Below are 14,610 nucleotides of genomic sequence, written 5' to 3'. Positions count from 1 at the left end.
CTGGCGTCGACCGGTGAGATGGCGCCTTTGGCTAGAAGGGTGCGTACTTCGTCGAGAAGGGTGTCCGAGGGTAGGGTGGAAAGGAAAACTCCAGTTGGTGGGAGTTTCTCGAATTCAAGGGCGTAACCCCTACGGACGATGGTGAGTGCCCAAGAATCGGTGGAAATTGAGGCCCAGACGGTGGAAAATGGCCTCAGTCTATCCAGAAAGACAAGGAAGGAGGGATCGACGGAGTACGCGGCGTCCCCTCAGTTCCTCTTCTTAGTTTGTTCGGGGTCCTGTCTCCTGTAGTTCTTTTTATATTTAGAACCAGAGCGACGGCCCAAGGAAGAAGAGGATTGCGAGGGGTAGCGCTGCCTGGGCTGGTCCTGGCGTTGGAATGGACGGTCCTGCTGATAGGGCCTCTGGCCCTGGCCATACCACTGACGGACGCCCGTAAAGCGTTTACGGGAAGTTTGAGGGGAGGCCGACATACCGTGTTTCTTGGCTGCGGTCCTCATCCTGTATTTGAAGTTCAACTTCTCATCCGTCTCACGGTGGAAGAGGCCGTCTTCGTCGAAGGACATGTCCTCGATGGTGGAGCGGGCGTTCTGGTTCAAGTCGGAGGACCTCAACCATGCGTGTCTCCGTAGGGCGATGGCCGCCGACATGGATCTTGCGGCGCAATCAGTGGAATGTCTGGCTGATGTAATAATCCAGCTTCCAATTGAATGTGCCTCGTCTCGGACCTCAGAGAGGATGCCCTGGGAGTCGTCCGGAAGGTCCGGGATGAGAGGGGAGATCTTCTCCATAAGCCATTGTATGTATGCGCCCATACATGCATTGTAATTGGCTACCCTCATCCCCAGAGCCGAAGAAAAATAGGCCTTCTTAGCGAGGGCATCAATCTTCTTAGCCTCTCTATCTGAAGGCATCAGGGAAGCTTTCGGAGTGGAGGTACGCTGGGAACCCTCCACGATGGCCGAGTTCTGGCGCGGATGTTCCAACAGCCATGTCGGGTGCGGGGCCACTCTGTACAGGGATTCAATCTTCCTGTTGCTAGCAGCTGTCGATGCGGGGGCTGCCCATGAGCGTCTGGCCAACTTTTCCAAGGAGGGGAGAAGAGGGATGGCAGGCGGTGTGGGAAGCTTGCCGTGAATTCTCCTCTCAATCGGATCCGAGGCCTCATCCTCCGCCTGAGAGAATTGGATGTCCAGAGCATTCCCCATTTTGATCACATGCTCGGCAAACGTGCGTACGTCGTCCGAGGGGGACACCGCACCCGGCTGGGCGAACTCCTGATTAGAAGGCCGGTAGTCGTCGTCCGACGAGGCCTCCGAGTCGTCCCTGGGATGATAGCGAGCCTGGGAAGATGTCTCCTGTCCCGCGTCAAGATCAACGACCTCGAGGTCGGTGGCTGTCGAGATGCGGCTAGGCGGAGCTGTAGTGGCGCGGGAGGGCCTGGAAGGTGCACGTGGTCTAGACCTCTCGACGGGTGCACCGAAGCGGGACCTGATGGAGTCACGGGAGACAGCCATGTAGTAGGTGTTAGTCTCCTCGTCATAAAAGTAGTCGGGCTCCAAGGGACGTGGAGGAGATGGTGAGGCGACCCGATGTACCAGGGCCCGGTGGACCACCGACGTGGGCATCGGGGTGGGGGAGCGCCTGTCGTCTCTCGGGCTGGCAGGTGAGGCTGGCTCGGAGAGGTCCATGATGATGTCCTCCGGAGCATGGCGGAATGTCGAGAGAGGCCGGGACCCAGCTGGGGAAGAACTCCGGCGTCCGGGACGGGTGTCGACAGCCTCGGAAGCCAGGAGAGCCCGCGCCGCGGAGCGGGGATCAGAAGGCCGTCGGTCGACATCCGATGGCTCTCGGGGGGCCTCCTTGTGTCTCGACCCATCCAAATCCCGTTTCTCGGAGCGGTGGCGCTTGGCGGCCGAGTGTCCTCCCTCCGGGGACCTCGTACGGGATTTCTTGGAGGCCGAAGGCGCCTGTGGCACGGTGGCCTGGGCCTTGGCAGGGTCTGGAGACTTTATAGCCTTGGCAGTAGAGGCTTGAGAGACAGAGGACTTCGAGGCAGAACCCTTATGGGAGCTCGAATCCTTGTCTGAAGCGCGGCTCTCCTTCGAGCCCTTCTTGCGCTTCTCCTGCTTGTCCTTCTTCGAGGATCGAGGGGCGCCTTCCACCGAGGCCTCAGTCTCCGGAGCATCCAGGGAGGCTCGGGGCGCAGCTGAAGAAGTGGCGACGACCTCCCCAGGCATCCCAGCTTCGGAGGGCACAAGTTGGGCCGGAGTCTCAGGCAGGGTCGGCAGTGGGTTGGCGGCCGTGGACGAAGAAGGCAGGGACATAGTGCCCGCGGTGAAGACCTTCGTATAGATAGCGGCCTTCAGCCTAGTCTCCCTATTTTTCCTGGCCTGAGGTGTTAGGGATTTACACAAGGCACAGGATGAGGGAATATGTGTCTCGCCCAGACAGAGAAGACAAGCGGAGTGGGGGTCTTGACCGGGAATCTTACCCCCGCAAACAGAACATTTCTTGAAGGGGACCGATGGCATGGTCCACATAGAACTCGTAGTCAGACAGTCCGATGGTCAATGCCGGTCCGGGAAGATTGCCAAATCAGAAGGAGCGGGCAGAAAGCGGAGTCCAAAGTCAAAGCCAAATGGTCAGTTAAGGGTCAAGCAAAGAGTGGTCAATAACAGTCCGAGGTCAGGTCCGTGATTCCTAAACTGAGATATCTCAAGAGCGAAGTTCCCTAAGCAGCTAACGCGGCGGAAAAAAGGAACTGGGGAAAGAGCGGGAAAGCAGGGGCTTTATAAGGGATGGGCGGGGTTACCGCCAAAAAGTTTCTATATGTTGCAAAGAGTACTTTGCCTAGTGATTCCAGAAGTTTCCGAAGGCACTGCGCAGGAGCAGTACAACCCATTTGTATGATTCGCAGAGACCACGAAGAAGAAATATAGTGACTAAGTCAGGGGTCAGCAACCCCTGGCCTGGCGAGGCCTTGGGACCGGCCCGAGCCCGGTCCTGCCGCTGATTGCCAAAGGCCCTGTGCCGGTGGCAATCGGTGGCAGGACCGGCTCTCTCGCGTGGGGCCTTTGGCCTCTCGCGCGAGCGGCCCTCAGCCAGCGGACAGGCAGGGCCAAGGAGCCTTGCTTCAGTGAGGCTCCTTGGCCCTGCCTGGTCCCTTCCACCGGCAGGTGGGGTGGGCAGGGCCAAGGAGCCCCACTGAAGCGAGGCTCCTTGGCCCTGCCTGTTCCCCTCCAGGCAGGGCAGGAAGGGGGCGGGGGCCCTCCTCCTCCTTCCCTCCCTTCCCGCGGCTGCCAGACAGCCGCGGGCAGGGAAGAAAGGGGTGGGGGAAGAGGAGCAGGAGGAGGAGGAAGGGAGGGAGGGAGGAAAGAAGGAAGGAGGAGGAGGAGGGAGGGAGGGAGGAAGAAGGAGGAGGAGGAGGGAGGGAAGAAGAAGGAGGAAGAGGAGGAGGGAGGAAGGAGGAGGAGGGAGGAAGGAAGGAAGGAGCAGCAGGAGGAGGAGGATGAAGAAGAAGAGTAGCAGGAGGAGGAGGAGGATTTCCATTCCATTTCTACAGGTCTGCTTTGTTTTAACAATGATGATGATGATGATGATGATGATGATGATGATATCAGTCAGTTTCTGAGACATGCACTCACTCTTTCTGAACGTGAGACAGTGTGACTTTCCAAAGTGCATTTCTGTGTATTTTCGGTGCTTTTAATGCTAAAAGGTCTGCTTTAACAATGATAGTGATGATGATGGTGATGGTGATATTGATATCAGCCAGCTTCTGAGGCCCAAATGTCCTCCATTTTGATCATGCCTAACAAACATGCATTTATATTAACTTTTTTAAAAAATCATCAAAAATTTTCGCATGTCCTCCATTTTTTAAAAATGTGTCCTACATTTGAAAATATCCTATATTATTTAATTATTAATTTTTTGGCTTTGGCCCCCCAGTTGGCTGAGGGACAGCAACCTGGCCCCTGGCTCAAAAAGGTTGCCTACCCCTGGACTAAGTGATGGATAGCCAATGTTGCTCAAGTGGGGAATACTCCAGCAACATCTGGAGGGACTCACTTTTCCCACCCCTGCATTATCCAATGGTTTAATGCTGCATATGAAAACAGGCAATGCATGTCCAGCTCTATCTGACCTGAGACTCTGAAAGGCAATCCAAATATTCTGAATCCACTACAAGCAATCAAGATTCATTCAGTACAACCTGACAAGCAATTAAACTATGTGAAATGCATGGAAAAATATGAGAAGGCACTGCTTTCTTTAACTCAACCTAAAAGATGAAGTAAACCAGCAACACCAGTACAAGATTAAAACCATCTTTAATCACTTATCAAAGACGCCACAGATGTTGGCGAAACGTCATGAATAAACTCTTATAGAGCATGGCCACTACTTATCAAACTGCTAGGATTTAGAGGATCCATGTACAAGATTATCAGTTTTTTTCTGATGAGTAAGGTACACCAAATGTATTATTTATCTCCAATCCCCCAAAACCTATTCAACACAAAAAAATTCAAATTCAAATGCTTCTTCTTAAGGTTACCAATCAAGGTTTCAAAGCTAACAAAAAAGTAAAAGCAAAGATTATGTTAAAACTGAATAAGAACACAGCTACTTACACTTTTTGCAACTCTTCAACCAAAGATGCAAAGGAAACCTTAGGGAGGCACAAAGGAAAGAGAACACTGAGATTCAGAGGGGAAAACAAGTCAGTTTAAGTGAATGCTTCAAATTTCTTTATTCCTCAGTTCTCTGTCTTTCCCTACACACAAATTTCCCCAGGTTTCATAACTTATTGGCAGGGAGAGGGGAATTCTGGGAAATGCAGTAACTTTTGCCACAAAATCTCACCAATACAATGTTGCCTTCCTACCCATGCTTCCTACAAGTATGCTACCTTTTGAATGAAATGCCTGACTTAGCATTGATGCCACCAAATTAGTTTACTGAAGGATGCATGGCCACAAGCTAAGTTTGTCCCGGTTGCTAGATCAGACTAAACGGCAACCTCTTCATCATGTCTAATTTGTAGCATGATTTCATTCTGTTAAAAGTAAACTTGAGGCATAAGGCTATCATCACAGGACTCCAGAGAGAGATGGCCAGATGTATGATGGACTCATCACAAACTCTGTTTCCACTCCTCTGTGACACTAGAAACTATTGCACCTCAAGTCACCATATTGAAGGCTGTGAACCTAACTGTCTTTTAGCATAACTTGCCTGATGGGATCAGCTCAACACTTGTGAAGCGGCTCAGGACTGAGTATATATTTTTCACTGGGTCAAGCTAGCTAATAGCTCTGGAGGCCTGCATCTTCTCCAGCTTGTAGGTTAATAATAATAATAATAATAATAATAATAGTTCAGCTCACAGGGTTTATCCAGAGATACTGGCTCAGCAAGCAAGCCTGCTTCTCTGCTTGAGTTTCTCTTTCTTTTCAACTGGATTTAAAGGTGGATGTGGATCTGCATGTAATGCGAAACAGCAAATGGGAAATGCCTGGAACTGATTGGCAGGCACATTTTGCGGGGAAACGTTGGGAGATGAGAGAATTTACTGAAGGGAATCTGTGTGTGATTTATGAAATCTACTCCTTGAATTGGTTTCTGCCTTGCAAGAGTCCAGTGTCTTCATCTATGGTCAGATGGAAATTACTTCAGGTGGCTTATTAATAAAAGTTAATAAAAACTAGGCACGTGAGTAGACGCCAGTGCAACAATTTGGAGATGGTGCTCACAAAAATTAGCAATGGCTATTTTCCAAAATGAGAAAAATGTGCCTCTTGCTTTGAGTTGCAAGTGGGGACCAAAATATGCTACCGAACCTAGCATAGATAGCATCAACCCTCTCTAGTTTTGCTAATGATGGCTATAGATTAGAACATTTATCAATTATATTTTTGGATCAAATTAAGACTGCAGCAGTATTTGCATTATATATTGATGTACAGGTTACACAAAAGAGCTAGCTTATCACATAAATGAATGGCTGCATGTCATCTATCTAATTGTAGAAGTAGGCACTTATCCTCTGCAATCCTCTCTGTAGCATCCTTTTGTTTACATGGCATAAGGCATTTATGTTAGTAGCAGACAAGCATGAATCTCAATTTTGGTTTTGCTCAGGTTTTTATTTTCTCAGCCTCAATTTGTTTTACTCTCTTTCTGCATCAATTTACATTAAAAAGCAAACAAAAACAAATCAGCACAAAAATCCATGTGTTGCTTATATATTGATTTTTGTACATGTTTTTGTCCAATAATACACAACAATTTCCCTTAACAAAATGCATTTTGGTCATAAGCATAAGCATTTTTATACACACTTTCATATAACATACACATTTTTCTAAGTGCATTTTTGGTTTGGGAAATGCAAAGTTTGCATTAAAATGCAGATCAAACACATTTATGTTCATTTCTTATTAGGCGGCTGCAGCAATATCTGCCACCAGAGCTAACCTTTCAAGTTCCTAATTCTTTGAACCCCATCTTTATGAAGATACAATGTAAAATTATATACACAACATATTATAGGCACTATACCTTGGTTAGTGAAGTAGATGTGTTACTGGATATTACTTTTCTAAAATAAATTTTGCTCTCAGTAGCAGAAACAACACAAGAAGAAATAGGATAGGTTTCTATACCACAAAAAATGGTTCTTACACCATAACCAGACAGTTTGGCCTTGCATAAGGAGACAAACATTTACAGACTTCTAGGGAATATGTGCAAGTTCCTTCCAAAATGCATTCTAGGAGTGACAGATTTTCTTTTGGCCAAAGTTATAGATCTATGCTTTTTAAAAATGTTCTCTGGTTTGCTGCTGTCTCTCTTTTGCTGTTCATGCATACTCAGTAGGAGAATCTGGAGGCAGCCACTGTTTACCTTGCCTTGTGTGGGTAGGCACACCCAACTACAGTAGAATCAGCCAGAGAAGAATCCCTTTTCCAAATCAAGCTTTCTTGGACTGTTTACTGCGGATACACTACTGCCACCTGATACTGAAAGTCTGTATTTCTCCAGCCCTCCCTTCACCACCCAACCAATACCAATGCAACTAAAAAACATACGTACAACTAGACAGAGGACAAGTAATAAAAAGGGGACTAGGCAAATATACAAAGACTTTGTAAAAAAAAAAAAAGCAGCTTCTTTGTCAGAGGTTATGTTAAGTGAGGTGTGACTCTACAGCTGAAAAGTTAACAAATATAATAGTAACTTTATAATGCAAGAATATTTCTGCTCATTCCGCCAGCTGGAATATATGATTCTAGTGACCAATCTGGTGACTGTTCTTTAAAATAAAATTCATGGCATACCTGTTCTGTCTGCACCCTCTGCAGACTTTCAACTTCATTTTTCAAGGATGTGTTTTCTGTTCTCAGTGCCTTTAAAAAACACAGAGTTTTAAAAGTGTTTTAAATTATACCAATTGCCACAGAAAGGAAAATAATCCAAAACACACTGCAGAAATAATCTAGTTTGAGACTGCTTTAATTGCCCTGGCTCAGTGCTTTGGAATTCTGGGAACCGTAGTTTTGTGAGATGTTTAGCCTTCTCTGTCAGAGAGCTATGGTGCCACAATAAACTATAATTCCCTGGATTCTCTAGCATGGAGACAGGCCAGTTAAAGCGATCTCAAACTGGATTATTTCTGCAGTGTGTTTTGAACCTGTGAATATTTTGAACTCTGCCAAAACAATGTTTACTTGCTTCTGATCAATATAACAGCACTGTTTGTTCCTAAACATACTTAACACTCTATTCTTACATAGACTACTTCATATAAATAAAACAAATTATTAATTAATATTATTATTATATAACATACTGGAGTAAAGCCACTTAGTCCTATTCAGAACAGACCCATTAAAATGGATGCTATTAGTATAACTAATTAAAAGTCTGTTAATTTCAACAGGTCTGCTAAAAATAGGGCTAAATGGCATGGATACTCAGAAATTAAACACAGGTATACTCCAATGAATTATAAAGAGCTCCTGTGTGCACAATACCTAAAAGGTGGCTTTCCCTTCTAAACCCTATAAAAGCAGTGCCTAGACATGCACATAACTTTGTAAGAAAAATATCACTTTGACATGGGTGGACCCCTCCATGTTACATTTGTATTTTATAAGCTGATTTCTCCACGGCATCACTTCCGGCCTTTTTGAATGTCTGGGTGGGAAAACAGCAGTGCTAATGGCTCTCAGAGAAGTGACGAGAAAGTAGAGGTGGTCAGCGCTTCTTTTAGGTTCTCCCAGGAAAGACTAAGGCTCTAACCTTTCTACTCAAAGAAAGGGATGGTTCCTTTTTTTGATACGAGTTAATATTGTATCCCAACTCTTGCCTTCACATCTTTTTTGACATATACATGTTTTCTTAATTATGCCCATGCTTTGTCATCTCCTTGACACATCAGATAGCCTCCATTTACTGTAGCTCCCTCCTCACCCATCCAGCCTTTAGGGTGAACACAAAGTTATGTCTGCCGGAATTTTGTTAAGTTCTTTGCCATCATTTTCCTTTGCTTTGTTCTTTACACCCTGTGTTACATGCTCCTAGGTTTTACCCTCAACTTATCCACAGATCATATCAAAATCCACAATTTGGCCCCAAAACGTACTCTCAACTTATACATGAGGTCAACACAACTATATATGGGAGCTGTAATACCCCATTTTCATGTCATCCATAGGTGAAGTATGTGCCTCTCTTACAGATATTTTACCTTAAGCTCATCCTCCTTATTTGCCATTTCTATGAGCCCAGTTTCAAGGAGTTCTTCAACTGTCTTTATTTTGTCATCTTTTTCTGTAATGCTGGAAGAGGAAAAAATATGTGTAAAAACATGTCTTCATCTGAAACTCAGCTGTAGCTACAACCCCAAGTACACTAGCCTGGGACCAAGTATATCCTGTTGAAATTGCTGATGTTGGCTGTTGAGTAAACTTGCATACAACACTGTGAAACTCTACGAATCAAGTGTCTTCAAAGTCTCAGACAAATACCTGAAATCATTTTGACAGGAGATAGCAAAGATCAAAACTAGAACCCCTCCATGTCAAGCATATACTCTGTCACAAAGCCATGGTCCTATCCCAGAGTAGACCGAAAGTATCTTTTATTTAAAATTTAGAGAAATGCTTCTATTCGAAAAGCAATGAGAAGCCCATTTACTCCCCTGTTTGTCCATACCTTACCTTCTTTCCATTTGCTCCAACAATTCCTTATTAGCCTAAAGGGCAAGAGAGAGAGAATAGAACATAAATGTTAGCTTGCAACTTTAGTAAATAAGTCAACATCAGTGGATTTACTTATTTATTGCTTGCCTTTGTGCTAATAATCCAAAACTCAAATGCAAGAGCCACACTAGAGAGCCTAATGTATAAAACTGAAACTGAATATCCAAAAAGAACCTCTCCTCTTACCGGGGATACTAACAATCAAACATTAGGAAGAACCTTCTGAAAGTAAGAGCTGTTTGACAGTGGAATATGTAGCTCTGGTGGAGTCTCCTTCTTTGAGGGTTTTTAAACAGAGGCTGGATGGCCATCTGTCAGGGTTGCTTTGATTGTGTATTTCTGCATAGCAGAATGGGGCTGGACAGGATGGTCCTTGTGGTCTCTTCCAACTCTATGATTCGAGGAGGAGGAGGAGGAGGAGGAGGAGGAGGAGGAACCATAGCAGCAGCACTGTTAAATGAAAGTGAAACACTGCAGCTGTATCCACACCGTAGAAATAATGCAGTTTGACACCACTTTAATGGCCATGCCTCAATAATAATAATAATAATAATATTTATTTGTATACCGCCCTCTGGCAAACCAATCCGGGCGGTTAACAACAGTAAAATATAAAATATCACAATTAAAAACACTTTATCCCTCCCCCCCTTAAGACAGTATTAAATAGTATAACATATTAAAAATACAATATCAGGGATAAAAACAGCAATTAAAACTAAAAACCCTGATATCCCTCTGTTGATCCTCAACCATCACTAAGATGGGGCCACGGGAGGAATGAGGGAATCAGGGAACCTGGGCCGGGATGGTTAATCTGGAAAGGCCTGCCGGAAGAGATCCGTCTTGACCGCTTTTTTAAAGCTGTCTAATGATGTTATCTGACGGATCTCATTCGGCAGGTCGTTCCAGAGTTTGGGGGCGACAGCAGAGAACGCCCTCTGGGAGGTTGCCGCAAGCCTAGATTTTAGAGGCTGCAGCAAGTTCCTCCCAGAGGACCGGAGAGCGCGGGGAGGATTGTACGGGAGGAGGCGGTCTCTAAGATAGTTTGGACCCAAGCCATTTAGGGCTTTAAAGGTGATAACCAACACCTTGTACTGGGCCCGGAAGCTGATAGGCAGCCAGTGGAGGGACCTCAAAACCGGAGTAATGTGGTCCCTCCTAGATGTACCTGACACAAGCCTGGCTCAATGCTATGGAACTCTGGGAACTGAAGTTTGTTGAGGCACCAGAGCTCTGCTTTATGAGAGGCTGACAGAATGTGACTTGCCCAAGTCTCCCAGCTGGTTTCCATGGTTGAGCTGGGAATCAAACCCTGGCCTCCAGAGCCCTAGTCCAATGCTCAAATCACTATGCCATGCTGGCTCTAAAAGCTGAATAATTACTTCTAATTGAATCATTTCACATGTTAGGACAGGGGTAGGCAACCTACGGCCCGCGGGCCGGATGCGGCCCGGCAAGGCCTTGGGACCGGCCCCAGCCCAGTCCTGCCGCCAATTGCCGCCAGAGCCTTTGGCCTCTCACGTGAGGGCGTGGGGCCTTTGGCCTATCAGGAGGAGGCGGGGAAGGGGGGCAAGCGGCGGGCAAGGGGGAGCAAGCGGCGGGCAAGGGGGAGCAAGCGGCGGGCAAGGGGGGCAATTGTCTATAGAAGCCTCAGAAACATGCATTTATATTAACATTTTTTTAAAAAGCAGCAATTTTTTTCGCATGTCCTCCATTTTTATAAAAGTGTCCTCCATTTGAAAGTTTTATCCTACATTTGTCCCGGTTTATTTATTTATTTAATTTTTTTTTTTATTATTTAATTATTTATTTTTTGGCTTCGGTCCCCCAGTTGTCTGAGGGACAGCAACCCGGCCCCCAGCTCAAAAAGGTTGCCTACCCCTGTGTTAGGACATAGGTTTATACAGTTCTTGAGAACCATTTAAAGAGGGAAGTGTTATGCAAAGCATAGCAGCTCCCTTGGCCTAACTGTTGAAAAACTTGTTCTGCAATACCTTCCTATCTCCTTTTTTTTAAAAAACCACTACCACCATCTCTGTAAAGGCTTTTGCCATGTGCCTACAAGCTCATTCACACTCACTCTTCTTAGGATTCTTTTCCAACCTTCATTTAACAATTGTTAGTCTCACCAACAGCAGACTCTTTAAATCAATGGGATTTACACAAGTCATGGTTTACCAAGTTCCAACTGCCTCAACAAATTAACACTGACTGGGACTAACAACTGGATTCAGGCTCTCATCTCCATCAAAGATGAACTACCTAAGGCTGAAGAAATACCCTCAACTTTCAGCAACATAAACCTGTCCCAAAAAAATACCTAGAAATTTTGGGCCATATTTTGTGTTGGTCTCCAACTACCAAGAGAGCAACTGGGGCATCCCTAACCAGTTGCACCACTGCTGGAACCTTTAAAAGATATTTATCCCCTAAAAAAGTTGGATTTCCCTCTTCTGGCTTATTTGATTATCTGTAATACTTGCTCTTTGCTCCTCCTTTTACTTGTTTCAAAGGAAATGCCAGATTCAGTTCTTAGTGTGCCCCATTAAAACATGCCAGAGAGCAGGACTGAAAATTATCCCTGCTTGACAACTGAAAGGCTTTCAAAGTACAAAGAAAGGCTTTCAAAATACAGAGGAAACTAGTTTACTGCAGGATTATAACCTTATTTGCCACCACTACTTATGATGTGTAACTTCATGGCTGAAAGTTATACAAGTGGAGCCATGCTACTCTAAATCACCAGGACACTATGGGCTCTGTGGCACCTTAAACTCTAACTACATATACCATAAGCTTCCACAAGTGTCAAAAAGAGCTGACATTATTACATGCATTAGCAGAAATCTTGTACCCGAAGGAGGTGGCTATCTTAAGTGGCATAAAGTAAAGTTAGAAAAGCCAAAAGCAACAACTGCTTCCGTTCAGAATAGAAGGTGGCTGTATTTCTAGACATTGCCTGTTTCCAAAACAAACATTTCTAGGTCAGGGTGTGTGAGATCAGAGGGGCTAATACCCTGCCATCTGGAGCATGCAGGAATACTGCAACCCTACAGTCCAGCCTCCATTCTGAGCCCTTCAGAGTCAAAAATTAATGGAACCCTTTCCCTTCCATTAGCCAAGCAAACCCACATACATGCACAAAAATACCCACAGAGCTAAGGCTTATCTCTTATAAGGAACTACTAGACTTCCTCGATCTCTCCAGCATGATTTGACACTTAACAGAAACACCTAGCGGTAGTTCTCACCATTGTGTCAAGGAAACTGCTCCTTTTAATAGCCAAATATTGTTCGCCAACTGGCATATTGTACTTTCAGTGCTGCCACCAATGCCTCTCAAGCTGTCAGATGTACAAAAGAGTAAACATCTGGACATCTGGAAGCAAGGAAGAGCTTACTGAAATATGCTATTTGGGTTGCTCTGCCTGCTTGTCTTCTCAAATGATGGTGTTGTTTTTGCGGGTTACAAACACAATGATGTGCTGATTATGGAGTAGAAATATTGGCCAAGTGAAGGAAAAAGGAATGAGTAAGAGGTTTCATTTGATAGCTTTCCTACCCTTCTTATGATTGGAAGGAAAAGAAATTGTATATCACAAGTAACTCCCAAATGATGGATTTTTTCTAGCTGCATGCTTTCTAACCATATCCATGAAGACCACACACCTCTTTCCTATTAAGAAATTCTTGGGAGTCAGCATCATTACTGAAACAGACAACAAAATACCAATCCTAGATATAAAGGTGGAGGGCAAGAGCAAGTACAAACCTGGAAAGATGGAGCAGAATTGCCACCTCTTAGAAAAGCAGTGGACCATTGTGGCTCTCCAGATGTTTGGGGCTACAACTATACAGCCATCTCCCCACCACCATGAAATTCTGGTGAAAAGATCTCTTGTACCTTCAAGTCTATCTTTGAAGAGTATGTTTCCTAGGAACCTATGAAGCTATCTTATACCAAGACACACCACTGGTTTATCTAGTCCAGTGCTATCAACTTTAGTTGTATTTAAAAATTTTTCAAGTTGTCTTGAGTGAGCCACCGTGGTGTAGTGTTGGACTACAGCTCTGGAGACCAGGGTAGGAATCCCTGCTTGGCCATGGAAACCCACTGGTGGCATTGGGCAAGTCATATCCTCTGAGCCTCAAAGGAAGGCAAAAAGTAAACCAACTCTGAAGAAATCTTGCCAAGAAAACCCCATGATAGGTTGAGCTTATGGTCACCATAACACAGAAATGGTTTGAAGGCACATAACAACAACAAAGAAGTTGCCTTGCACATTGAACTGGGATGTGAGCTATGCACCAGCACTAATTGGCAGCAGCCTAGAAGGATTTCAGGTAAGATTTTCTCCTACATTATTGGACATACCAAGGATTTAAAAAAAGCCATGTGTTCTACCACTAAGTTACTGCCCTTTTCTTTAAAGACATCCATTCTGATTCCCTAGAGGCATTAATTGGGAGGTATGAACTAGCTTAACTACTGTATATACTCATGTATAAGTCTAGAAATTTTAGTCAAAAAATTCATTCAAAAATGTGAGTTCACTTATCCACAGGTCAATGTAAGTACTATACTTTAACTCTTATATAAAAAAGGAAACATCCCCTGTTAAAGGCAAGAATATAATCTGTTTTGGAAGCACTGCCCTCAGCTCTCTCACCTATCCAGTCTTTAGTGTGAACACAAAGTTATGCCTCCAGCAATCTTATACGTTCTTTTGCATCCTTTTCTTTTGCTTCATCCTTTATATCCTTTGTTACATGCCCCTAAGTTTTACCCGTGATTTGTCCACAAGTCATATAAAAATCCATAATTTTGGCCCCTATACCTGCCCTCAATTTATACATGAGGTTGACTTACAGTTGAGAGGATACAGTAATCAAATTTTGCCCACTTATGAAGAGAAATTGAGAATTATAATTCTTGACATTAGGCTTTGGAATTCTACATCCAGGTGCTGCCTAGCACTTCTCTCCTCATATGTGAGACTTTTTGTGCCTAGAGGCCAGAGGCCTGCATCAAGGATGCCCTTCTTCCTAGAAGTAATGGCTATTTTTTTAAAAAATAGATTTTTTTCAAAAAAAAAAGATTACAAAAAGAAAAAGAAAGAAACAAAAAAGGGGGTGAAGGATATGCAAAGGATATGAACAAGAAAGGGCTAGGCATGTACATTGATGACTATATTTCAAAAAAACATTTTCTTCAAATTGATGCCTATAAAATAAATATTCTTGCATATCTAAAGCAATAAGATCCTCTGGGCAATGAACCCAGATGGTGCATGTTTTCTCTCTCAAACTTTGGAGTATAAGTCATTTTGCA

The 14,610-nt window shown here is 44.6% G+C and overlaps 1 protein-coding gene across 7 annotated transcripts in view; it reads right to left on the bottom strand.

The window, feature by feature from the left end:
* Window positions 1-14,610, bottom strand: part of KTN1 (kinectin 1) — a 165,582-nt gene that overhangs the window by 46,090 nt on the left and 104,882 nt on the right. For all 7 annotated transcript variants that reach the window (XM_089522818.1, XM_089522817.1, XM_089522821.1 and 4 more), the window contains 4 exons: window positions 9,234-9,268; window positions 8,762-8,852; window positions 7,350-7,418; window positions 4,641-4,678 (listed from right to left, as the gene is read on the bottom strand). In XM_089522818.1, the coding sequence (XP_089378944.1) occupies window positions 4,641-4,678; window positions 7,350-7,418; window positions 8,762-8,852; window positions 9,234-9,268 (233 nt within the window). The remainder of the gene's footprint in view (window positions 1-4,640; window positions 4,679-7,349; window positions 7,419-8,761; window positions 8,853-9,233; window positions 9,269-14,610) is intronic.

The sequence above is a fragment of the Sceloporus occidentalis genome, unplaced genomic scaffold (assembly GCF_023333645.1).
Source record: "Sceloporus occidentalis isolate IW3139 unplaced genomic scaffold, rSceOcc1.0.p SCAF_4, whole genome shotgun sequence".
Classification (NCBI taxonomy): domain Eukaryota; kingdom Metazoa; phylum Chordata; class Lepidosauria; order Squamata; family Phrynosomatidae; genus Sceloporus; species Sceloporus occidentalis.
The sequence above is the reverse complement of the archived record's forward strand: the minus strand, read 5'-3'. Positions and strand labels throughout refer to the sequence as shown.